Source organism: Arachis hypogaea, chromosome 16 (genome assembly GCF_003086295.3).
Source record: "Arachis hypogaea cultivar Tifrunner chromosome 16, arahy.Tifrunner.gnm2.J5K5, whole genome shotgun sequence".
In the NCBI taxonomy this organism is placed as follows: Eukaryota; Viridiplantae; Streptophyta; class Magnoliopsida; order Fabales; family Fabaceae; genus Arachis; species Arachis hypogaea.
This window is the reverse complement of record NC_092051.1, coordinates 144,719,543-144,746,491: the sequence shown is the minus strand read 5'-3', so window position 1 is coordinate 144,746,491 and position 26,949 is coordinate 144,719,543. Positions and strand designations below refer to the sequence as shown.

General features: G+C 27.0%; 3 protein-coding genes and 1 pseudogene across 3 annotated transcripts; 1 reads left to right on the top strand and 3 right to left on the bottom strand.

The window, feature by feature from the left end:
• The first annotated feature begins 317 nt into the window (after nt 1–317).
• Nucleotides 318–6,209, top strand: LOC112697509 (probable glycosyltransferase At5g25310). Its single transcript, XM_025750720.3, has 4 exons — nt 318–750; nt 872–1,077; nt 4,568–4,925; nt 5,170–6,209. Exons 1-4 carry the CDS (start codon nt 502–504, stop codon nt 5,848–5,850), a joined length of 1,494 nt encoding a protein of 497 aa, XP_025606505.1. The 5' UTR covers nt 318–501; the 3' UTR covers nt 5,851–6,209.
• On the bottom strand, nt 5,997–10,455 carry LOC112697508 (ACT domain-containing protein ACR2-like). The gene is made up of 8 exons (XM_072221443.1): nt 10,338–10,455; nt 9,369–9,440; nt 9,205–9,256; nt 7,922–8,036; nt 7,757–7,824; nt 6,978–7,682; nt 6,787–6,891; nt 5,997–6,695 (listed from the first exon to the last, which is right to left on the bottom strand). Exons 2-8 carry the CDS (start codon nt 9,437–9,439, stop codon nt 6,309–6,311), a joined length of 1,503 nt encoding a protein of 500 aa, XP_072077544.1. The 5' UTR covers nt 9,440; nt 10,338–10,455; the 3' UTR covers nt 5,997–6,308.
• Nucleotides 10,456–13,703: 3,248 nt separating this feature from the next.
• Nucleotides 13,704–15,937, bottom strand: LOC112805909 (serine/threonine-protein kinase/endoribonuclease IRE1a-like; annotated as a pseudogene).
• A 255-nt stretch (nt 15,938–16,192) lies between these two features.
• LOC112697507 ((-)-germacrene D synthase) lies at nt 16,193–21,863 on the bottom strand. Its single transcript, XM_025750717.2, has 7 exons — nt 21,604–21,863; nt 20,936–21,212; nt 19,968–20,355; nt 19,492–19,707; nt 18,450–18,591; nt 17,378–17,623; nt 16,193–16,658 (listed from the first exon to the last, which is right to left on the bottom strand). The coding sequence occupies exons 1-7, from the start codon at nt 21,736–21,738 to the stop codon at nt 16,341–16,343; spliced, it is 1,722 nt and encodes a 573-aa protein (XP_025606502.1). The 5' UTR covers nt 21,739–21,863; the 3' UTR covers nt 16,193–16,340.
• Nucleotides 21,864–26,949: the final 5,086 nt, after the last annotated feature.

The following is a 26,949-nucleotide window of genomic DNA, read 5'->3' as shown; positions in this document are numbered from 1 at the left end:
ATCAAGTATTCTATTGCCAATATATACTTGGTGGCTTGGTGCCCTAGTGGGGATTAAACTAATTATCTAATAATAATTTGATTAATTGCTTTTAGTTAATTCCTTTGCTAAAGAATATATATATATAATATATATATCAATCATTTCATCATCAAGAACTCATGCTTTAGTTTACCCAATTAATTCAACAAATTTTTCTTTAACAATGTTAGGAAGACAATAATAAAAAATGATTGTATTTAATTTAATATTTAAAATTTTATATATAATATTTTTTCTTTATATAACTATATAAGTGTAGGTGGTGGATATATAAAGGGGGGCATGTGCAACATGAAGCTAAACGAATAGGACCTCCGTCCCTAGCTGCATTCTGCATCACTTCACTTTCTTAGCCGTTCTCCGTCGCAATCTTTCTTCGTCAAATTAGAATTATAGAGAAAAAGAAAAGAAACAGTAAACACCCAAACCGCACTCTTCCTGCCACGCACGTAAACAAAAATGAATATTCGATGCAGTTTTTTCTTCGCTGCACCTCTCTCTCTTCTCGCCTTCTTCTTCCTCATTCTTCTAATTCTTCACGGTCACTTCTTCCAATTCGTCACCACCTTCTCCGCCGCCTCCACCACCGGATTTTCCGTTCCAACGGATCGTCTCCGAACCAAATTTTTCGGCGAGAATCATCCGCACTTCGCCGTCGGAGCCACCGGCGTTATTCATCAGAAAAATACCGCAGAACGAACTGCCACGGTGAGCTCCAATCTCTCTCTCTCAATTTAATTCTATACACGACGTCGTTTACTGGCATTAACTCTGAAATTTTCGTCGTTTTAGTTGAATCGTTAACTTTTGTGTTGGATTAATGGAACAGAGGAGAGTGAGAAAAGTTGAAGAAGAGCTGGCGGGAGCTCGAGCTTCGATACGAAAGGCGGCGGCAGCAGCATCGGACGAAGATATTGAGAGAAGCAATTGCACTTTTGCAACCACCGTAGGTAACGGAGATGGCGGATTTGACGACGGCGGCGACCACTACATTCCCGCCGGAGATGTGTATCGTAACTCCCGCCTATTTTACCGGTAATGACTCTCTCTCTCTCCCTGAATAATACTAGATTGATCGCATGTGTTCTGCATTCTTATTATTCATAACTGTATGTGCGTTATTTCAGAAAATGAATTTAAAAATACATATTGTAAATGTAAAATTGCAGTAAATAGACCTTAATAGTTAATACTGTGAGTAATAACACAAAAGGACAAGGGATTAATAGTTTAATACTTTAATGTACAACGAAATTGAATAATAAGCAATACACACCATGCATGCAAAATTTTCTGATAATTAGCCATCTCTACTAGTATACTTTTGTGAGATTATTTATAACATTTTTTATATTAAACAAAGCTTGAAAAATTATTTAAATATTTTAAAATGGTATATGTAATGATAATTGATAATCATTTTATCATATTAGTGAAAATTTTCTAGTTTGATACTTTTTTCTTTCTTTCCATATGGTTATTCTTAATTTAAATAATTTTAATTAAAATAAAATTGTAAGCCGTTCCGTAAATCAAAAATAAAATAAAATGACATAAATAAATAAATAGAAGAAGTAACAGTTGGATGGAATCAGTTGCATTGTTACTGGTAATGAATTCTTAGGTTCTGATAAAAGAGAAATAAATTTGTTCAGAAGCCTAACTTTAATTTTAGTTTATTTAAATTCATACATCTTTTCTAAAGAATAAATTCACTATATTTTTAGTACTCTTTTTTTTTCTTTTTACTAGTCTATATGCTTTTATTTAACAACTAATGCTATACAAAAAAAAAAAGTAATAATATAAATAATTTTTTGTGTATATATTTAATTTTAAAGACGCGGATCTATACACATAAAAAATGCGGGTTATCACAATCTTGTCATTATCCTATAATTTTTAAAACACTTTAAACACCAAAAATAATAAATGGATAGATATATATATGTATAAGTAAAAAAAAAAAAATTTCTCATTATTATAAAAGAAGCATCCATCTATCAAATTTATTCACTGCTTTGCGTATAAGTCACCGTACGCGAGATATTCGCCTCCTTAAAATCGAAATAATCTTTTCTTCGGATATACGAAATGGAATAATGTCAAGTGCTGCTAGACTATAGCATTCATTGATTCTATTCAGAACTCCATAGTCCATACTCATTCTTATGATTATGATACCTCTTCTGCGGAAAGCCCCTTTAGTTTTCTATATTTCATATGTACGTAGCTTTCTCATTATTACTATTGAGAGAATTCCATAGTGGTGGACTTGTGTGGTAGCTGGTAAACCCCCATTGTTTGTTTTAATGATTCTTTTCTTTTGCTGAAAGGGGTCATAAAGTGCTTAGCGTCTTACCCATGTAGTTTTGGTTTGTTAATTTTTTTTAAGAAGTGTTTGTATTTTTTAATTTTGGTGTGTTTGATAAATTAAAAAATCCATATATCTATATGTTTGTATTTGTAATTTTTAAAAGTTAATAAAAATATTTTTAAAAATATTTAAATAAATTTTGTTTTAAATTAATTTATACTTATTAAAATTAATAAGTTTAATATAATTTTGTATATTAATTAATTCTAAATTTAACTCTTATATTTATATTTATTATAATATTTTTAAATTTTAAAAATGATTTTATTAAATATAATTATTATTATTTGTACTTATTAAAAGTCATTTTTAATTTAATTGATCAAATATAAATTTTACAACTTTTAAAAAATAAAAATTTTACTAAACTAAGCCGAATATATTGAATTATTAATGTAAGAGTATTAATAATTAACATATAAGAAAACAAGAAAACCATGTAGTTATAGTTAAGATCGATGTATGCTTTGATAGTTAACAAAAGAGAAAAAGCAAAAAAAGGTGTTGATTATATATTAGCGAAAAAATATTAGTTATGTAAACTGTTTTTTAATCTAATTAGGTTAAATTACTTTTGTTGGTTATGAATAAATAATATTGTGAAGTTCGTATTAAACTATTAATCCATACATAACTTATCACGAAAAAACAAAAATTATATAATGCATATTATCTTTGTTTTGTTTTTGTTTTTTTTTGTGAACTCTATTTAAACTGAACACATACATAACCCTAAACCTTGCACAATATAAGCATTTGTTATGTTGGAGCCTTATCAGCCGTCCTCGTCGCAAACTAATAAACACATGCCATAAACTTTTCCTAAATGATAGCTCAACTTATCTCTATTCATTAATTTTGGTAATTAATCAATAACTTTAACGGATGATATTTGATGTACCCTTTGGGAGCAAAGCATCAAGTACATTGAATGATGATGATGATGATATTTAATTTAGGTGGATACTCTTAATTATGATATTTTTATATAAAGATGATATTATAAATTATTAGTTAAATTGATATGTTTTATCGAATATATTTAATTGGGTTATTTAATAGTTTTATAATGTTATTTTTATGTAAAAATGTTATTACATGAGTATTTTTTTATTTAAAGTATGATTTAAGATGAAATTTTTGGATTATATTTTAGTTAAAAATTTATGGTGTTTTTGGTAATAGCTCATTTGTGTTTATAATTCCTTTTACATAAAATAAAATTTAAGATTATTTATCGTCATGTATTAAGAAACTATGGATGATTTTGGTTTTCTGTTGCATCCAGAGGGTTTATTTATAGTTGGGTATTAAGAATAATATTATATATTTAAATATTTTTACTAATTAAATTTAATTAAGTTGATCTAATATCAACAAAAATTAATTATAAATAATATTATTTTAAATTTTATTGTTTAATTTAGCTAGATTTAGTTTATAAAAAAATTTGGATGCATACTATTACTCATTTTTTCTTGCTCATCCATCTTTCTGTCGTGTACCTTAGCTTTATAAAAAATGTGGATATTAATTATTAAATAACTAGCATGATTTACTTTGTCCTCTTGGTAGTATTTCTCCTACGTTTTGTATCAACATTATCATTATGAAGAAATCAAGTACTACTAGTAGTGCATACTTTATGTATTATTAAAATTAACGTTTAAGCCAAGCGTCCATGGCAAAGTAAGGAAACCTTTTGCAACAGTGGAAAACATTAACATCTGAATTATTATTAATCGTAGTCACATTGGGACCAAGCGTGTTTCATCATTTCAGTATATCTCAGTTCATATTATCATTGATATTTAACATAATCATAGTTATTCTTGTAGCTTGTTATATACTATACCCAGATAATTATAAATAAAAAAAAATACTAACACTAAAGACCAAAATAAAAAAAATACTAACACTAAAGACCAAAATTCAACGCATTATTTTAAATCTCTTTTGCAAAAGAAAACACATTAGTATTTTAACTCGTTATATATGATTACACACATTGATACTTGAAAGTACAATATATATACTAATGTTTTTTTTAACATAAGTTCGGTTAAGCCAAACACTTTTGTTATTTGTGTAAATAAAATATAGACTAAGTGTAAATAAAAATTAATTCTTATATCTAACATATTACAGGAGCTACTTGGAGATGGAGAAAATGTTCAAGATATACGTATACCAAGATGGTGAACTTCCAATAACTCATGATGGCCCATGCAAGGACATATACTCAATTGAAGGAAGGTTCATCCAAGAGCTAGAGCATGGTGTACGTGGAGGGAAGTTTAGGACACATGACCCCAATTTGGCTCATGTTTACTTCTTCCCATTCAGTGTGACTTGGATGGTGAAGTACCTCTACACTCCATTGTCTTACAATCTCACTCCTTTAAAGCAGTTTGTCTCTGATTATGTCAGAGTGGTCTCTACAAAGTACCCCTTTTGGAATAGAACTCTTGGTGCAGACCACTTCATGCTTGCTTGTCATGATTGGGTTTGTTACAATCAATACTATCCCTCTTTAATTTCTTGCACGCTTTTTTCAACATAACTATCTAGTATAGATTGTTTTGCAGAATGAATTTCATTTAATTTTCTTTATCTTTTCAAAAATGACATAAAAAAAGAGAAATAACATAACAATACTAAACTAAACTGCTAATTTCTTTTGTTCCATTTTTTCCAAGTTGAGTAGTTTTAATCTTACAACTAGGTTCTAATGTTGTGATTTTGTGCAGGCTCCTCATGCATCAAAGGGAAACCCTTCTCTCTACCACAACTCAATCCGAGTCTTATGCAATGCCAACACTTCAGAGGGCTTCAAACCAAGAAAAGATGTATCCTTACCAGAAATTCACCTCTATGGAGGTGAAGTTTCCCCAAAACTCCTCTCACCTCCAAAAGACAACACCCCAAGAAGCTACCTTGCTTTCTTTGCTGGTGGAGAACACGGCCCAATTAGGCCTATACTCCTCCACCACTGGAAAAACCTGAACAACAACAATGATGATGATCTTATTCGTGTGTATGAGTACCTCCCTAAGGGCATGGACTACTACTCCTTCTTGCTCAACTCAAAGTTCTGCCTTTGCCCAAGTGGGCATGAAGTTGCTAGCCCAAGAATAGTTGAGTCAATTTATGCAGAGTGTGTTCCTGTGATCATATCAGAGGGTTATGTTTTGCCCTTCAGTGATGTGCTTCGATGGGAGGCATTTTCAGTTCAGATGGATGTTTCGGATATTCCAAGGTTGAAAGATGTTCTTAGTGCAATTCCAGAGGAGAGGTATTGGAAGCTTAAGGAAGGAGTAAGGGCAGTGAGGAGACATTTCACACTTAATCAACCAGCTAAGAGATATGATGCCTTTCACATGATCTTGCACTCTATATGGCTAAGGAGATTGAATATAGAACTTAATTAAGTAGACTTTATATCTTATAGCCATAGGCTTTATTTAGCAGTCTGTTATTTTCTCCAATTTTTATATACCATATATCATATAAGCATAGGCATAGCTGTATGTTATTTTCCAGGCCTTGAAATAGGAATAGGTGTTAACAAAAGAGATTAAATCAGAAAATTTTCTACGGTTTTGAATTGTAAGCATGATTGGCATACTATTACTTCTTACATAAGTAGTGGGTGAACTTGTACCATTCATTTTCCTATGGTCTCCATCTTCATTTTTATCTCTCAATAGGAAATCCAGTGGATTTGGAAATAGGGGCCATCTAGTATATATACAAACAATTGAAAGAAATATTGTAATTTCATTCCTTTCTTTTTGTCTCCCCCTTATTTCACTAGCATTTCCACGCATACATTACATGATGAGATGAACTGAACTAGATAGAACTTAGCTTCTACTACATACTTGTCTCATACATGAATCAAGCGATGAGAAAGTTGTCCTATACGGTACCTTAATTTGCCTCCAAAAGAGAGACTAGACCATTCATCATCAGAGCCTGATGAGCTTGAACTTGATGATGATGAGTTTGAGCTTGTTCTTCTCATGGTGATAGGAGTCTCATTCTTGACATGGAGGGTGAATATTGGACCCATTTCTCTCTTCAGAGACTTACTGAAGTAATCAATGTCAACCTCTTTCCCTGATATGTCTCTCACATAGAATGCATTCACAGCTTTGTCTCCATGAGTTTCTACATCGGCTCTCACCACAACAACACCATTCTCCCTCAGAACTCTTGTTATGTCAGAAAGCAACCCTATTCTGTTGTCTGCACACAATTCTAGCCTAACTCCCTGCATTTCAATAATCATTCTTTATTACTTAAGTACCTAATTAATTATGAGTAATTGGTGGTTAGTTGTAATGGTGGAGTTTATTAATTACCTCACAAACCCGGCGTTCTATGGCTGCTTCTAAGCAGTTAATTACTCTTTCCTTCTCGCTTGCTGTGTTCAAAGCATATCCGTCTATATGCCTGATGAAATACTCCTATATATAAACAAATTCCAAAATAATTAAACTAGTGAATTAATTCATCATTAAGATCACTGAGGAGAATATTCATATATAAATACCTGAAATGCATAGGCTTCATGGGAGCTAATGGAAGCATGGAAAATGACGTACTGCATATCCGTTAAGGTGCAAACGGTATCAAACATGAGTCTTGGACGGTCCTTACAATCTATGCTCACAATTGAATAACCCTTTTCATCACAGCTTTCAATCTTCACCATTCTCTTCCTTCTCTCTTTTGTTGAAGGACTCTCAAAGTCCCTAACACTAAGCATCATCTGGTGCAACCTCCTCTCCACGGTCGTCATGGTGCCTTCGCCTCCAAGAAATTCCGAGGTCTTCACATCAGGGTGGTTAGGGCTACTGTCCAGACCCTTTTCATTAGGATCTGTGGTTGCCCTAAGCACCGTGGTGAGATGACCCTGGATTGTTGCCAGACGACTAGGGTCATCGATGGCCGTGTCCGTGGATTGATCTGAAATGTAGGCCACACATGCCAGCCTGGCATTGTGGCTCCATGCATGAGCCTCAACTACGTTGCAATGGAGGTCAGTTAGGGCAGCCGAGATCTCCGAGAGCAGGCCGGGGCGGTCGGCTCCGGTCAATTCGATGGCGGTATGCTGCTCATTTGGGTGGCCATCATATGGGAAGACATTATTGTTGTTGTAGGAGTAGGAATTTGTTGTGGTCATGTACGGATTATAGATGATGCTGTTGCTTTGTGAGGATAATTGAGATGAAAACCCTCTTGATCTTCCTATTGCCTGCATTCATGTAAATAATTTTGAGAAAATATAACCATTAAATCCCTCTTAATGTTGTTGGGAAATTGCAGTACCCGCTGGATATAGTTGATGACTTTCTGGTCGGTTAGTTTGTTACCATGTTCATCTCTAACATGAAACACTGAAATTTTTGAGGAGGAACAAATTAAAATTAGAGGAAATTTTATAAATAAAATTTATCATTTAAACATGCATGTAAATAAAAAATAAATGCGTACCATCCATGAACCAGCCAGCATCAGATGAAATAAAGCTTTTGTAGATTTGAAGGTTCATGTCCGTCAAAACTTGCACCACTTCTAAAAGAAGACCTTGTTTGTTAACACTATCTACCTGAAATTAAATGGTCACGTATTTATCATATTTTACATTATGCTCTATCATTTAGTGTTTCTAACCATAAAGAAATTTGATTATTGGCAATTGTAACTATAAATTATATAAATATTAAATTTTTGCTTAATTAAACAAAAGTACCCAAAACTTTCGACAAAATTATAATGAACTATTTTTCATCATTAGAAATAATAATTTGTTCTTGATACTAATAGAATAGGCAAAGTTTTCATTAATGGTAAAATTAGTAAAAAAGACAACGCTTAATAAATATTGTATTAAAATTTGACTAAAAGTATTGTTTTTGGTTTAGAATAGACAACACTTTTAAAGAGTTATTTTTAAAAGTATTATTTTGACCAAATGCAACGACACATCTTTAAGATTCTCTCAAAATGTTGCTTCAGATCTAAAAGTATAAATATAGATTAAAGACAACTCTTTTTTACTCTTCAGTCAATATTTTTTAAATGTTAACTAAGGTAAAAAAATAGGATTTTACTAGGTATACAACGGTTTTTGTAAATAATGTGAATAATAAATTTTAAAATTTGTCCAATAAAATAAAAATACACTACACTTCCAAATTACTCACCTAAATTTTAATATTAGGATAACTATCTCCACACCTAATAAATTGAACATCTAATATATTTATTATTCACATTGTTTAATATTTTCATTATTTACCTAAATTTTTCCTGTTAAAATATAATTAGGATCAATTAGTATTATTTAGTACATCTAAATATTTATTATAGGAGATTACGTTCTTATTATTACGATTCTCTTAGTACCTATAAATACCCTTTCATATTGTATCATTCTAGACAACTTGAATAGACAACTTGAATATACTCAATACTCAATAATACACTTTTTATATCACTCTCTCGGTCTCTTATTTCTAACATTTCCTAAAAAAATATTATAATAGAAGATCATTTGAAAAGTAACACATTGTGAACATGTTACTCTTAATATTACTCAACAACAATGTATGTATATATAGTGGTAACCACCAACCACAATGAAAATATTTTAGTCAATTATAGTTGCACAGATTATTATAACTCATTACCATGGCAAAAATAAGTGTTATGATCACCATTCATAATTAATTATAAAACTTTTTTTCCATTAATTGTTGTAACAAGATACATACCTTCACTACTGTGCATCCATCCATGCTTTCATTGTCAATGCTGACTCGGCAACTGTGAAAAAAAATACAAATTAATTAAGAGGTGCTATCTCAGTTAGCATCAAATAAATTAAGAATTGAATTATAATTTGAAGAGCTCTTGAAAATTTTGAAGAATTACTTACGGTGGGCCATATATTCTTTCAGTGAGACTATCAAACTCAGGATCAAAGTAAGGCCAACAAACTTTATTCATGCTGCAAAATCCCATAAAGAGCAGTGTTTACTGTTTAATACTTAATAGCATGTTTGTATTAATTAATTTATTCTCTTTATTGAAATCAAATTCCTATAAATAGAATAGAAGATTTCAATGGACCACGAGAGAGATAACAGCCTCAATTGTAGATAACATGAAAACCATTCATAGCACGTGGAAATATAATGCAAGTTAAGTAACTACTAGCCACAAGCTTGTAACATAAAACATAAAATAAAATATTTTAGTATTTTAGCACAATTATTTGAGTTTGGTGGTTAGAAAAGCACAATTCTTATATATATCAATTTTGAAAATAAAATTGTACCTTATCTATAAGACTATAAGTATTTTTTTTCTAATAATATTAGAAAAATAAAAAAAGCTTAAATTTATAATTAATAAATACTAAATAAAATAAATTTTGACTTTTTTTTTTTAACTTTTGGTTTCTTTTCTTGCTGTCGGTATTTATTAGTGGCTAGAAATTTAACTGAATTTAGAATCTTATATGTGTACTACAAAAATTTCTTACCACTAAATCTAATTTCTTATTAATTAAAGTTCTAATTTCCAATTTCAGTAGAGAAAAAACATTATTGAGTAACTTGAACGTGGAAATAAAACATTTTCCATTAAATTTTTCTTACCACTAAATGTTAATGTAATATCTTTATTGAATGGTATCAATAATGGCAGATTCTGTATTGATAAAAAGAAAGAGTGATGGCGACTTTACACAATGCCTCATATATAACATGTATGGATAACATTTTTCAAAACAAGAAAAAAAGTTTTTTATTTAAAAGTAATAATCTAAAATTACTTTATTTAATTTAATAAAATGATATTTTTAAGAAGAATAAAATAAAATGCAAAGAAAAAAGAAGCTTACACGGACAATGCAGAAGGGGCTTGGCAAGCCCTTGCTTAGAACCAAAACCCAGCAATGCCCCCCAAAAATAAAAATAATTGACCACAAGAGAGAGAAGAATAAGAAAGTGAGTTCTCCCTCTCAAAAAGAAAAAAACCCAAAAAATATTATCAACAATCAAAATGACAAGCTTCTTCTCTACATATATATATTGGGCAAGAAATAAATAAATTATAATTAACTTAAAATATGTGGAAGAAAATAGATCATAGAAAAAGAAAACTACACAAAAGAAAAGGGAGACTTTCAAAAGTCAAACTAAGTTATCTAAACCACGTTTTGTATTTGATATCTTCTGATCAAGTAGCATTCCACATTAAGTTACCACAATTTTCTCATCATGTGTTGATGTTCTTAATTAACAAATGTGAACCCCAAATATTTGACTGATTTGAAAGCAAGCTCCATCTTTGGCCCTTCTAATCTAATTATTCTTAGTGCATATGATATGTGGATGATGCTCTTTCTCAATCCTTATTTATTGCTAACGTTCACCTATAAAAGACTTAAGTTTTCATTTTTTTTTCCGAACATTTTTTCCATGTGTGATTGTGATCGAATTATTGCATGGTTTAAAATGGTTGACCACATCACTTGATAACCTAAATTAACTGGAATATAGGGTTGGTTTGTTTAAGCTTTTTGAGCAAAAATGATTTTTTTTTAAATACTTATTATATTTTTTTGAATAATTTGTTTCTGTTTTTGTAATTAAGAAAGAAAATAAAAGCAAAAATATTATTTTTTAATTTTTGAAAAATAAATAGATATCATAAATTATTTTTGAAAAATAATTTAATTTTTGCACAAGCTTCTATTCTTTTTTATTTGCTTGCTTTATATTATTTTTTTACTTTTAAGACTCATTAAAGATCGAACTATTGATCTTTTAAACATAGAGTTTTAATATCATATCATTAAACCACTCATTTTAAAATGTGATTACAAATTTAATACTAATATAAAAATTTAATTATAAATTTAATAAAATGAGTAAGATTACCAGAATACTTTAATTTAACCTAATGATTATTTTCTTGATAATAGCCTCTCTTTTCACCGAAAGGGAAGTGGAGGAAGCACAAGCCAGAAAATGATACAATAATGATTAAAATTTAAACACCAAATTAAGATATTACATAATAAGCTGAGTTTCATGATACAATGATTATTAGGAAGTAAAATGTAACCGAGCATGGAAAATATGACACAACTTTCACTTTGAATTTCTGGATAAAATGATTAAGAGACAATAGGATCCAAAAGTAGTGCAACAACATAATCTTTGGAAAGTTGTCCGTTTGAAACTTTATCCTCAAAGTTTCTTCAAACATTTTCGAAAAAATCAATAAATTGGTCATATTATTTAATAAATTAAACAATGGCTAAAATATTAGTTTTTTAAAATTTAATCGATTTCTTATACTACCCAATCGATTGAATGCTCCAAAGTAATTTGAGGTCTCACAATTCAATCGATTGGTTATTTTACCCAATTAATTGAAGTCATCAAAGCAATATAAATTTGTCCAATTCAATCGATTGGTTATGTACTAAGCCGTTTTTAATTTTTTATCGTTTTTATAAATTATTATTTTATTATTCATCTATCTTAACTTTAAAATTCTATCTTCAATTTTTAAGACTTTATTTTGATTTAGATACTCTAATCTCATCTTTTCTTTAATATTAACATTATAAATTAGTGAATAATCTATCACCAATTATTCAATCCCACTATTAGAATCGTGTAACAATCTCTTTATGTATCATGAGAGAGTGGTGTAGGCTTATGACTCGATGCCTGGGTAGTTATAATGTCTCTTGACCTACCTTTTTTAAATTCATATATTGGCTGGTAATGAATGTTCTTATTTTTTACAGGAAATTCATTGCTTGAAATGTTCCTCCTTTTTTAGAAATTCATATCAAACACCCCCAACTGGAAATACCGGTGGTGCAGGGGATATCGGTTGTGCAGGAGATATTCAATATTCTCATGTTTTAACTGTTTTTTATGTCTGCTCAAATGTTTTGTATTAAAATCCAATTATCCTTCTGTACTCTTCATTGTGCAAAATGGCGAATTGCCGAGTTATGCTGGTGTCATCTCCGGAGCTGTGAAACAGATGTTCGATATATTGGAGGCTCAGAATGCAAAGCACAACATAAAAGTAACGTTATTAGAGCTTTACAATGAGGAAATAACAGATCGTGTGCCTCTTGAGAAAACTGTAAAATCTGAAGATGATAAGTCTAAAAGTCCCATCGCTCTAATGGAGGATTAGAAAGGGGGCTTCCATTGTTAATCTAGGAAGAATTGATTAAAAATTTGTAATATATATATTTCATATATGTCTTAGCAATATATGAACAGATTATTAAAATGGTTTGATATATATTACATGATATTTTTTTTCTAGTCAGGATTTAATAGAAAAGTCAAATCTTAAACAAATGAAAAGAACAAAATAGAATGCAAAACAAATAAAAAGATATGGAATTTTTTTACATAAATTAATTATATAAAATTAAATATAATTCACAAGACATAAAATTTATATGGCATTGTTGTTAAAATAATAAATGAAAATAACATTACTTTATCATAAAAATATGAGTTTTTTAAACTAAAATATCTCTGTAGTGCATAGAAATAGAAAAAAATTGTAAAAGCTTTCAATGGATTGGGTAACACAACCAATCCATTGAAATGGGTAAATCCATATTGCTTTGAAGTTTTCAATCGATTGGGTAACACAACCAATCGATTGAGTTGGGCAAATCCATATTGTTTTAATGACTTCAATCGATTGGGTAATACAACCTATCAATTGAATTGTGAGACCTCAGGTTGTTTTGAAGCATTCAATTGATTTGGTAGTATAAGCAATCGATTGAATTTTAAAAAACCTACCTTTTAATCATCGTTCAATAGATTGGGTAGTATAAGCAATCGATTGAATTTTAAAAAACCTACATTTTAGTCATCGTTCAATCGATTGGGTAATATGACCAATCAATTGATTTTTGCAAAAATCATGCTGCCTTGTAATTTTTAATCGATTGTTTTGTGACAACCTGTAGTCTTGAAATTCAACCGATTGTTTTGATAATCCAAAAAATTTATTACGATCAATGGATGATCTAATTTTGTTATTATTTTTTATTTTGATTGTTAACAAACATAATAGATGAATAATAAAATAATAATTTATAAAACAAAAAATAATTTTTATAATTAAATAAAATATATGAAATTAATTTGTAATTAAAAATACAGCATAGAATCTTTTACTATAGAATCTTTAGCGCAGTAAATCACAATTTAAAAATACACCATCTTTTACCCATAGATTATACATATATACATTAAACCATAACTTTCCTGTATTACTAATTGGCGAAGTACATATATACATCGTATTACAGTAATATATTACACTATTAGATTAGAGCTAGTTAACCTATGTCGTTGTAATTGTTCCATGGCCTCTCTGACCTTGTTCATTCACTTTGTATATAATTATGGTCATTAAGACAACCTAACGCACTAATTGTCTCTAAGATACCTTTGAAAACATTCATCTTCCTTGCAATATTCGTATATAACTCTGTATACTTCAATCAAGAGCCTTGGGAACCGACTTGCAAAATAGTCATTGAATCCTTCTGGAACAGATCCTACAAGTTCCTGATCAGTCAAAATCGTAGAAAATAAGACTCATCCTCAAATCTTTCTTAAAAAAAATCTTAGTAAAAAGTTCTAGTTCAAGACAAAACCTGAATTTCTTGAGGTAATTCTCTATAATGATTTAGCTTGTTTCTCATGACCCTTAATAAATCTCGAACACTGTCGTATTTATATCTTCTGTAACGACCAATATTAGTAATGAAAGCTGGTTCCATCTTTTCGTCCCATTTTGCACCTAAAGCCATTGGAGCAATGCTTTCTAATGTTCTAAGAAGATTAGAATCAGTCTCTCTGTCCTCAAGTTCCACTCTATCACTGGCGTCTTGAAGAAATGAAAGTCTCATCACAGAATTCCAGAAAAGAGGATGGTGCAACACTTCAATCGCCTTTGGCCTGTTAATAAATGAAATCAATTTTAGTGGAGTTATAAATTCATCAAAGCAGAATAATTTTTAAATAAAATTGACTGTTGAAAAATACACATGGTTTTGAGATAGATAAGTAACACAGTTAATCTACATAATGTACTTTAATATAGGTATTCATGCTCTTAAAATAACAATGAATGGGTAACAATATACCTTAAATTCGGATCAGGGTTTAATAAACGAGAGATAAGGTCCTCTGCCTCTAGAATGGACTCTATTAAGAAGAGATCCTTTCGATTTTTTAGAATAGTAACATCACGCTCAAGGCGCTCTCCAAATGGATGTCTTCCCCAGTCATATAGAAAAATAGGACACATCCCAAACTAAACAAATCTAAAGCTCGTGATTGGCGTCCTTGAACAAGGTGCCTGCCACCCGGAACTCCCACATCCTACAATATGCCATTACACTATTAAACTAAATGCAGGTTTCAGATTCAGATTAACTTACTTTGTTTCAGAAAGGTTAATAATTAAAAAACAGAAAATTTTTGGTATAAAAGCTTTTCTTGTAGAACTAAGCAAAACCAAAACAAGAAAAATGAGAGAAAAATTCCAACAATCATGATTTATCAATCACCAAACTGATATAGGATAGATTCATCTAATGCTAGAAACCACTGATAATTTACATAATCAATGCTTAGAAGCAAAAATAAAATCTTGTAAGAGATACAGGGTGCTGACCAGTAACACTATGACCCAACGTAGACATATCTTCAAGAAGGCGTTTGCTAATTCCCATATCAGAAAGCTTTGCATATAGTGATCTTTCTTTGGTTATCAAAACATTTTGGTGGTTAGAAAAGCACAATTCTTATATCAATTTTGAAAAGAAAATTGTACCTTATCTATAAGAATATAAGTATTTTTTTAATAATATTAGAAAAATAGAAAAACACACCTAAATTTACAATTAATAAATACTAAATAAAATAAATTTTTACTTTTTTTTTTACTCTTCGTTTCTTTTCTTGTTGTCGGTATTTATTAGTGGCAAGAAATTTAATGAATTTAGAATCTTATATGTGTACTACAAAAATTTCTTACCACTAAATCACTTCTAATTATGACTCACTAGCTACTAGTATCTAGAAAATAAATGTACAAGAGCATTTCTTATTAATTAAAGTTCTAATTTCCAATTTCAGTAGAGAAAAAACATACATTATTGAGTAATAAAACGTTTTGCATTAAATTTTTCTTACCACTAAATGTTAATGTAATATCTTTATTGAATGGTATCAATAATGGCAGATTCTGTATTGATAAAAAGAAAGAGTGACGGCGATTTTACACAATGCCTCATATATAACATGTAATTTTTGAGAAATAAATAGATATCATAAATTATTTTTGGAAAATAATTTGATTTTTGCATAGGCTTTTATTCTTTTTTATTTGCTCGCTTTATATTATTTTTTTACTTTTAGAATTCATTAAAGATCAAACTCTTGATCTTTTAAACATAGAGTTTTAATATCATATCATTAAACCACTCATTCTAAAATGTGATTACAAATTTAATACTAATATAAAAATTTAATTATAAACTTCTAAAATATAAAATTTAATTATAAATTTAATAAAATAATTAAGATTACCAGAATACTTTAATTTAACCTAATGATTATTTTCTTGATAATAGCCTCTCTTTTCACCGAAAGGGAAGTGGGGGAAGCACAAGCCAGAAAATGATACAATAATGATTAAAATTTAAACACCAAATTAAGATATTACATAATAAGCTGAGTTTCATGATACAATGATTATTAGGAAGTAAAATGTAACCGAGCATGGAAAATATGACACAACTTTCACTTTGAATTTCTGGATAAAATGATTAAGAGACAATAGGATCCAAAAGTAGTGCAACAACATAATCTTTGGAAAGTTGTCCGTTTGAAAATTTGTCCTCAAAGTTTCCCACGGCATCGTCTATATTTGAGTATGTGAACTCAACCGCACGTGCCAAGCCAAGAATTAAATCAAGCACGTGCTTTGGAATATTATCTAAATTGATTAGGCAAGCTTCATTTATATCCTTCCAATAACCCTTAATTTCATTTTGAATGAGTTTATATGCATCTTCTTCTGAAACATCATATTGTTTCATGCAACATTCCACTGCAGAAGCAACATGTTCTCTTTCTTGTTCAACCTGTAGATAAATAAAATCACATTAATTAGATAATAAGTTATGTGATTACAGACATTATTATATTTAATTTATGCAAAATATGGAAGCTACCTCATGCATGGCATAGACTTCAATTCAAAATATTTAGAGAAAGGAGTACAAAAACTAAATATATAAGGACATGTTTGATTTAAGAAAAGAATATTGTTGGCTCCTCTTTTGGTATTTTTTAATTTTTTTATAAAATTATGAAAATTAAAAAAAATTAAAACACAAATAATCAAACAAATCCTAAACTTTGTAGCTTATATTATGTCTAAAGTGTCAAGACCGGTAAATTAATATACTTATACAACATTTTTATTAATCCCTAGCTAAATTTCAATTAATAACTCAATAATAAGTTAATTCTAATTTAATTTATCACAGGTAAAACTAATACATAAAATTACTTAAAATAAAAATTGATAAAAATATGCATAGTTCTATATACCACTTCAATTTACTAGCTAACATAAACAATGCATATATTAAAAATTCTAAAGGGATTAGAATATTTTAATTACAAGTGTCATTAGAAATATTGAGTTATTCTCTATGAGGATGATCAACTTGGCCATTCGATAAATTTATAAATTTATTAGTTTTTCTAAAATGAAATTATCTTAGAAAAGGATAAAATCGACCTTATAAAAAAACCAAAAGGAATTAAAAGAAAAAAAGGACACTTTAATTTATACCTTATGTGTGCCTAGGTCATCCATGAGTCTGGCAATAAGTGATACAGCTTTCATGACTTTTGGATTATTCAAAATCCAATCAAACATATCTTTTGTTGCAAATTCTCCCAAACCAATTAATATTGTCATTTGAAGTGGGCATGTTGAAGTTGCAATTCCATTCATCTTGTACTCCTCATATGTTGGAACATACTTCTCATCACACCATTTTGCTTCAACTAAATAACCTTGTACAAAATTGAAAAACTACAAATAGAAAAAAAACTAATATTACCTATTTTTAAACTAAATAATTTTTTATCATAAAATAAAATGTTAAAAAAGAAAGAATTATTTTCTACGCATACCAGATAAAGAATAACTAAAAGTAGATGCTATAAAGAAAATCAAAATACTTTATTTCTTATTTTCTATTTGTTGTTGATAAAATTTAGATGATTTCTCATTTAATTAATGTATATAACTATATATGGCATCTAACATCATCGTCGTCATCTTCCTGAAGAAGGAATTTAACTATTATGGTCTTTATTTGTTTGTATTTATCTATTTAATAAGGTGATTATTATGGTACCTAAAAATCTATACTACTTAAATTAGTTTAAAAATATTAATACATTTTATTATTTTAGAGACAGATTATTTCCTTTGTAACAAGGATAAATTAACTTGTCTTACTGGTATATTTTTTATATTTAATTATTTAACAATTACATTAAAAGATTTATTGAAAAGCAATGATAATTCTAAACAATTATTTAAGAATAAAAATATTCTATTTAAAATTTGTTATAAATCAATTTGATGGGTATTTTTAAAGTTTATTTGAATAATTTTTTACTATTAGAAAATATAAAATAAAATTAAAATTAAAATGTATTTTAATTAATTATATAAAAAATAAAATAAAATATTAAAAACACAAAATATATTTTACCTATATAGTTATATATATGCATATAGATTAACTAAATTTGTATATATATATATATATATATATATATATATATATATATATATATATATATATATATATATATATATATATATTATGGATGGATTAGAAAGCTACAGCTTGTTTGACATATTGAAGCACCAAGGTGGAGTTTCCATTCTTTGCAGTCTCCAACTCTATCTCATCACATAGTTTTACAGCCACACTAAATGCCACTTTCATGCACTCTGGAAGAGATTCGATATGACCCATATCCCATCTAAAATAATAATGAGAAAGAATCACATAATAGAATAATTCATCATGATGCTATTGGAATAGGATAATTGCGATAATTAATAATGTAAAGATAGACAAACATTTGAAGTTATTTTTTCAATGGCATTAATTATTATCTATTATATATTATTAATTTTATAACATGTTACATATTATTTTTTTAATATTAATTAAAATTTAATTATATATATAAATATTATTTTTAAATAATAAACATAAAATTAAATATTTTTATTTGTACATAAGATTTAATACCTAATTAAAATATAAAAGTATACACATTGAATTCTTTCAAGTTTTAGATAATGAATGTTAAAATTAAACTCTTTCATATAAAAATAGTAACTAAAAAATTTATTATTTAATTTTTTTTAGGTTTAATTATTTTGTTAGTCCCTGTAATTTCGTAAAATTTTTAATTTGTTCCATGTACTTTTTTCTTTTTGATTGAGTCCTTACACCAATTTTTTTTTTTAAATTGGATCGTCCTTACATTTTTTTTCCTTTTATTTGTGTCTTTGCACAAAAAAATTTTTTTAGCTGGGTCCCTATAAAATTAAGTCAATTACTGTCAAGAAGGAACTAATTGAAAAAAAAAATTAGTGCAGAGACCCAATTAAAAGAAAAAATAGTATAGGGACCTAATTGAAAATTTTGCACAACTATAAAGACTAATAGAGTAATTAAACCTTTTTTTATATCTACAGAAATATTAGTTTTCTTAACCTACAACTTTTTTATAAAAATAATTTAATTTTATAATTTTTTTCTACTATATTCTATAATAATATCATAATAAAGTCAACATAATTTCAAAGTATTTATATTCCCGTAATAACATTATGGATAAAAATACTAGTTAATAACCTAAATGATGAACCTGTGCATTGCCTGAGTGAAGAGCTCAAGTTCTTGAATTGTGCCATAGTTATCATAAGTGTCATCTAGAGTAGCAATGCATGTGATCAATTTGCCCAATATTCTTCTATGAATGCTATATTTGGGCTCAGGAATTATTAGTGACCAGAAGTATGCCTCCACCACACGATCTCTAGTGTAGGGAACTTTTCTAGCCATCTCTAATTCTCTCCACCACCTGCACACATTATTCACATTGCAACAAAAGTGACTAAATTTTACTGTCACTAAAAATAATTATTTTGATACAATATCTTTTACTTTCATTAATTGTCAAAAAATATTTACATAAAATATATTGAATTTTTTTATATAATTATTTGCTTTTGAAAATACTCTAAACTTTGTTAATAACCATGTGTGTTATTTTTGTTAGCAACTAATTATAAAAAATTACCAACATATATATTTAACGCGCTAGAGTTGTAGTATACTTACTTGGTGTTACTGCCAACTTCGTTTTGGTGCATTTTCTGTAGCATATTAAAATCTAATTTTGCAAATGCTAAAAGATCTTTGTTATGAGAAGGATCTTTTTCATAGAGAGATATGTAAGACCTTGACTTTACTCTTGGAATTGCCCTGTGAATAGGTTGCCTTAAGCATTGATTAATGTGTGTAGCAAGAGTTGGGCTCAATTGATGATTATTCAACATGATCCTGGACTTAAGATTAGCATATGTGAAATCAATTGCTTCTTCTAATATATCTTCTCCCTGAATACTTAATTGTGCTGCTTCATACAAACTCCATATTCCTTGAACATCTTGGCCAATCATTTCATTATTGAACTTGCCTTTGTTGTTCTTGAATTTGTTAAATATATCTGTTGTTCACTCATATTAACTATCATCGTGAGAATATACTATATTTATTATTTAAGAGTAAATATTTTTTTCAGTCTTCAAAGTTACGTTTCATTCTAAAAACAAGACACAAAAGACAGCAAAAATCAATGTTCTTGTATTTTATTTAGTAATAAATTAGAATAAATTATGAATTTTTAATTTATTCTCTTTTTTTATTTAAAAAATTGGAAAAAAAATAATAATAAATAATATAATTATAAAAAATTAATAAGAATAATAAAAAAAATAAAAAATAAGTTGTGTCTTTTGTTAGTGTTTCTATGTCTTTTCTGTTAAGATGAATACAAAATACACTAATTCAATGTTTTTAGACACAATGTCTCTATCTCTTAGTTTTCAAATATGATTTTATGTTTTTGTGTCTCTGTCTCAGGGTCTTGTATTTGTAAATAAATACAGCCTGAGTATTTATCTAAAAGACAACGCATTTTTACTCGACAAAAATTTTTAGAATTATTCAAATAATTGATCTAAATGATCCTATAAATAGTATTTGCTATATGTCAGAGATCGTTTAGAAATAAAATATTTACGTACCTGATAAAATGTGAAATCCTTTTTGTCTGAGTAAACGAAAAAGTAACGAATGAAAATGAAGGTTTTCTTCTTTTAGGTTAAACCTATTTTTGGCAAGATCATTGTAGATTTGTTCTAATGCTTCACCAATTTCATCCTCAAAATGATAAGAAATATCCAATTGCTGAATTGAGTCGATAATACTTAATTTTTCTAGGATGTTATTACTTGAAGATAGGTACATCCTCACTTTTTCCTTATATACTTGATCTTGTTGCCTCGTATTATCATAAACTTCCTACAAATAGTTATGGCAGAGAATCCAATGTTCATCAATCAGTTTAAGGGGAAAAAAAAAATCATACTAAACATGTCTATTTGAGTAAAAATCAGAGTCGGTCGTCGAAAACTAATAAATTATTGAATTAGTGATACTTTATATGGTTTGTGGTTTTTTTAATAAAAAATAAAGCTTTCTATTTTAAGGTTTACCAAAGAAGAAAAATAAAAAATGAAAACAAAATATAAAGTTATATTATTTTCACTTTTTTTTGTTTCATAAAAACTGAAAATACTAAAAGTAAAAAAGAAATGTTTTCTCAAACCAAACACCTTTTAATTAGAGCATTTAAATCCTTAAAAAAAAAAAGAAAAGAAAATGCATATATGTAATTAGACAAAGAACATACCAGGGGATCGGAATCAAATTGAAGGAAGATATTGCCCCAAATGTTGGGACTATATTTCACAAAAGGTCTCTTGAAATCATCGTCACGTGCTTCATAGTGGATTTTGAGAGCTGAAGCGGAAGCTGCAAGTGACATTATTACAATTTGCAAATGTGTTTATGCGTGTAAAGCGCGGTGCTATGAAATCTTTGTTACAACTTACAATATCGTATATATAAGACTCAATTGACGTTATGTCTAAATTAGTGGTCTTTGTGGATGGAATTCTATTTGTATATGTGGTATATTTATATTCAAATTCAATTTAAAAATTGTAGATATTGATATAATTAATATATAAGATTATTGGATCGAATTCAATTTGATCTGCACACTAATATAATTGAAATTCGAATTTTATGTAGGTATTTATAGATCTACAAAAATAAATAAATAAATAAATATTCTTTTTATATTTTATTTCAACTAATAATTATCGTATATATGCTGTATTATTTTATTTTTATTATTCGAAATTGGATTGAATCCAAACTTAAAAATGCGAATATTAAATCCGATAATTTTAATTTAGTGTAAATCAGATTAAAATTTTGGTCATATCCAATCCAATCCGATCAGCGTTCACTTCTAGTCTAAATAAAGAACCAGGAAAGTTGTTAAAAATATAGTGGGTGAATACTACTCAAATTTGCCGCAAAGATTATTTATTTTTTAAAATATTAAATTAGACATATTAATTCCTGAAAAATAGAAATAAGTTAAATTAATATTTTTATCAGTGATAAAATGTCACAGAATATGATGATATGACATATTAATATCACTTGTTACAAAATAATTAGTTGACATGTTATGTGATATACTATATGTTTTATTTAGAATTAAATTAATCCCAAAAAATATATATATATATAGATTGTTTTTGTCCCTTAAAATTTTAAAAATCGATTAAATTAATTCTCATATAAATTTCTCTTATTTTTCTCATAATATTACATTTTTAATATTTTTTAATCTTACTAATTTTAATCTTATTTTTTACATCATAACAAACAAAATTCTCTTCATATACAATAATAAAAATAATTAAATTATTAAAAATATTTTTGTATTTTTAAATTTTAAATTTTCAAATTTTAATATTTTTTGTAATAAAACTTTTTATTGAGATTTTTTTATCAAACTATTATTAATCATATATTAACAGATTTAATTTTTTGACATCAATAAATAAATATATTAGTTATTTTAAAATTTTAATTTTTTATATTTTTGTTTTAAATTTTAAATTTTGTTATTTTTTAATTTATGTGATAGAACTCAATGATTGAAAAATTAATATATATGATTACTTGTTGAACTTTAATATCTTAATATATTTTTTTAATATTAATATTACTTAGTGCGATTTCTCTGTTTTTTTTCGTTTGTGAGATTTTTTTCTTTTTAAAAGTTAATTTTTGTTAAAAAGAATTTTGAACCAAAACAAATATAGAATGATAAAAATAGACAACTAATAATAAATTATACTAAGTTTTGGGTGAAATTTAAATTTTAAAAATTCAAAAATAATTAGTATATAATTAATAACAGGTTGATAAAATTATTTAAATAAAAAAAATTCACTACAAAAAACTAAAATTTTAAAATGTAAAGTCTAAAAACATAAATGAAAAATTAACTTTGTAATAATTTGATTATGTTTATTATTTTATGTAAAAAAAATTTGTTTATTAAGATGTAAAAAATAAAACTAAAATTAATAAGATTAAGAATGATTAAAAATTTAATATTATGAAAAAACTTAAATTTTAAAATTTTAAGAATAAAAATAATCCATATATGTGTATATATTTAGGGATTAATTTAATTATAGATAAAGTTATGATCAGATGACACCTAACGTGTTATATGTCACTAACATATAACATATAACATGTCAACAAATTATATTATAACATATGATATATTAATTAATATATTATGTTATTATGTCTCGTAACACTTAAAATGATACGTTATCATTTGATTAGCAAAAAGACTGATTTGATTTACCTTTTATTCTTAAGAGACTAATATAAATATATAACTAATATAATTTTTTAAAAATCAATATGAAAAATAAATAATTTTTTAGAGATAAATTTAAATATTAATTTAAAATATAATATTAAAAAGGGTTTTATTAATAATAAAAAGCTCAAAATAGTTAACGATTATATATAAAAAATATAACAAAAAGCATTAAGTTTCATTCATTTCCTCTATATATATATATTATTTGAAGAATAAGAATTTTAAATGGGTTATATTCATAATTAAAACCTAAAAATAGTTAACGATTATGTATAAAAGATAAAAGAAAAAGCATTAAGTTTCATGCTCTCTCTATATACATGAGATATTTTTTGAGATAAAATTTTTATTTTTTGTTATCTAATTACTGTTAGAAATATAATAATTTATACATTTTTTATCAGTTTAAATTTAAAAAATAATTTTATAATATAATATCAATTTTTTTATAATAAAAATGTTTGGATTTGATCTTTATTATTTTTTTAAAAAATAAAATAAATAAAAATATTTATATAAAAATTTAAGTAAAATTAATAAAAACTTTTGGTCGAGAGAAGACCCGTTAGAAATATAATAACGGGTGTCATCAAACTGACCGTCGGTGCATTGTCTTAATTATTCAATATAATGAGGATAATATGATTAATATCTGAATTAAATCTAAAAAATGTGTTTCATGTGCTGAAAATTACTTGGCAGTGATGAGATAAGATATAGTGTCTTGCTCTTACACAGCCACTTATAGTGCTTTTCTTCTTTCTTTTTTTTCCCTCAATTTATTGTGCATGATTGCAACTGATTGAACCTTATCGGGGAAGAAATTATGAAATTTGCCGATGGAAATACGATATGGAATCAGAAACAGCTAAAAATTAGTGCTGACCATCTGTACTCTATTTGCGAGTATTCAACTCGAATCAATCCGTTCGGACATGATTATATATTCTATCCGTTATGGGTAAAATAAGATGCGGTATGAGTTTATCTGTGAGTAAAATGGTAGGGTACAAATTTAGGATACCTTACTCTATTCTATCCGCACTTCTAATATATTATATAATATACATATAAAAGTTATGTATGTAGTAAAGAAAATAAGTGTTGAATTCATAATTTTTTTTCTTACAAAAATTTAAAATAACTACTAAATTAATTGATAATTATATTATTTATAATTTTAGATTAATTTTTTTAGATTTTATTATTTTTAATTTTAATTTGAACTTAATTTTTATTTTCTATTTTATTTATATGTATGAAATTTAGAATGGTTGAATTTTATATTTGCTTGAATTTTTTTATTTTTCTGTAGGTAGGATTGGGTATGATAGGGTTTAAAACTTTAAGGTGCAGGTAGGATTAGGATTGAAAAATTTTCAATCTGCAAATAGAGTAGAGTAAAATCTTAAAAAAATTTTCAACTCGCAAATAAAGTTAGAGTAGATTCCAAATGACCAAACCTTACTCTATCCATTGCCTGTCCTATTAAAGACCATCTTATTATTGCAGCACATTCTAAAAAATTCTTCATATTTAACCTAAAATAATATGAGTAGATACTTTTATAGATAATTGTTAGATTTAACTATCTTATTAATTAATTTTTATAATTTTACTAACTTTTAATGAAGTTTTCTAATTTAAAGTTATAATTGAATTAGTCGAGGGATCAATTCATTCGTCTATTTAAATAAATATTGAAATTTTAAATTCGTGGTAGAATAGTCTTTGATTTACCAAATTAAAAAATATTATTAGATAAAAATTCATAATTAGATATTTATTATTATTATTATAAAAATAATTCAATAATATTAAAAATTAATTAAAAATATGATAAACTATATGATGATTTACAAAATAATTATTATAGTGAAAATAAAATTTAACTATTCCTTCCATTATCAAACAAAAGCATTTTATCAAATTATCATTATTAATTAAATTTTTTCATTTATTATCTCTTCCATTATTCTACTAATATAGCTCTCTTTGGCATTTTTCAATCATGTTTGAATATGAGTATATTTGAGAAAAAATAATTAATGGTGTATAATTTTTTTAAATTAACACTTATTTGTGAATAAATAAAACTTTATAAGTGAACATTATTCAAGAATATAAAGAGTAAACGTACATTAACACTTATTTCTCAGCTGGTTTCTGTTTATTGTTATTTGGTTCAACAACGACATATCAATGATTTGTTCTTTCCTTTAATTTTCACATTTGGTGAAGTTTTTTTGGTTTCCACAGTAATCTTCAACTCGGTGGTACTGAATTCTATCTAAGAGTTTGTTGTTGGCCAATAGGTGAATTGTGCCTCGTTGGTTTTAATAATAGACTTTAGGTAGACAATAATTTTTGTGAATAATATGAACAATGGACTTTAAAATTGGCCCAATAAACAAAAATATTTGGTAACCGAATAAAATTAGCCAAAAGCAACTATAACTTACATTATTTTAACAATTAATAAATGTTAAATAAGGCAAGTTCTGGCTATTTTTTTGTCTTCTTAGCATTACTCTAAAATAAAAACACACTACACCTCCAAATTACCCACCTAAATCTTAATATTAGGATAATCGTTCACACATCTAATAAATTAAGCATCCAATATATTAATTGTTCACATTATTTAATATTTTTATTGTCTACTTTCAATAATTAGTCTTGTAACATGATATGACAATAGAAACAAATAGTATTGCAAATATTAGATAATTATTCACTAATGAAATATTCACTAATAATTATTAGATAATTAAATCAAAAACATTCAAAAATAGTATAAAATTACAAATATAACATGTTAAAACATTGAAAAAATTAGAAATCAAAATTGAATTAGAATTGAAAATTATATTGCACCCAATTAAAAAATAGTAGAAACTACAAGATTGTAAGCTGTTTTTTTAGTGCAAGACAACACAATATTCATGAAGAATGAAGACATATGAATTAAAATTTTAAAATCAACCTAAAGAGTTTGAAGCAAATTTGAATAAGGAATTTGACTAGTCAAATTTTTATTAATTTTATTGAGTTAGTCTAGTCGGTAGTTCAGTAGTCTATTTAAGCAAGTGTTAAGGGTTTCAAATCTCACCTTATGCATGCAGCAATCCATTGACCAATGGCAAATTCTTAAACGAGGGAATAAAGGGTTGAAAGAGGAAAGGACGAAATGTTAAAAATAGAAGAAGTAGAGTCGTTATTCTAAAAAAGGAAGGAGACGCTTTAAAATTTCAAAGTACAAATTAAGTT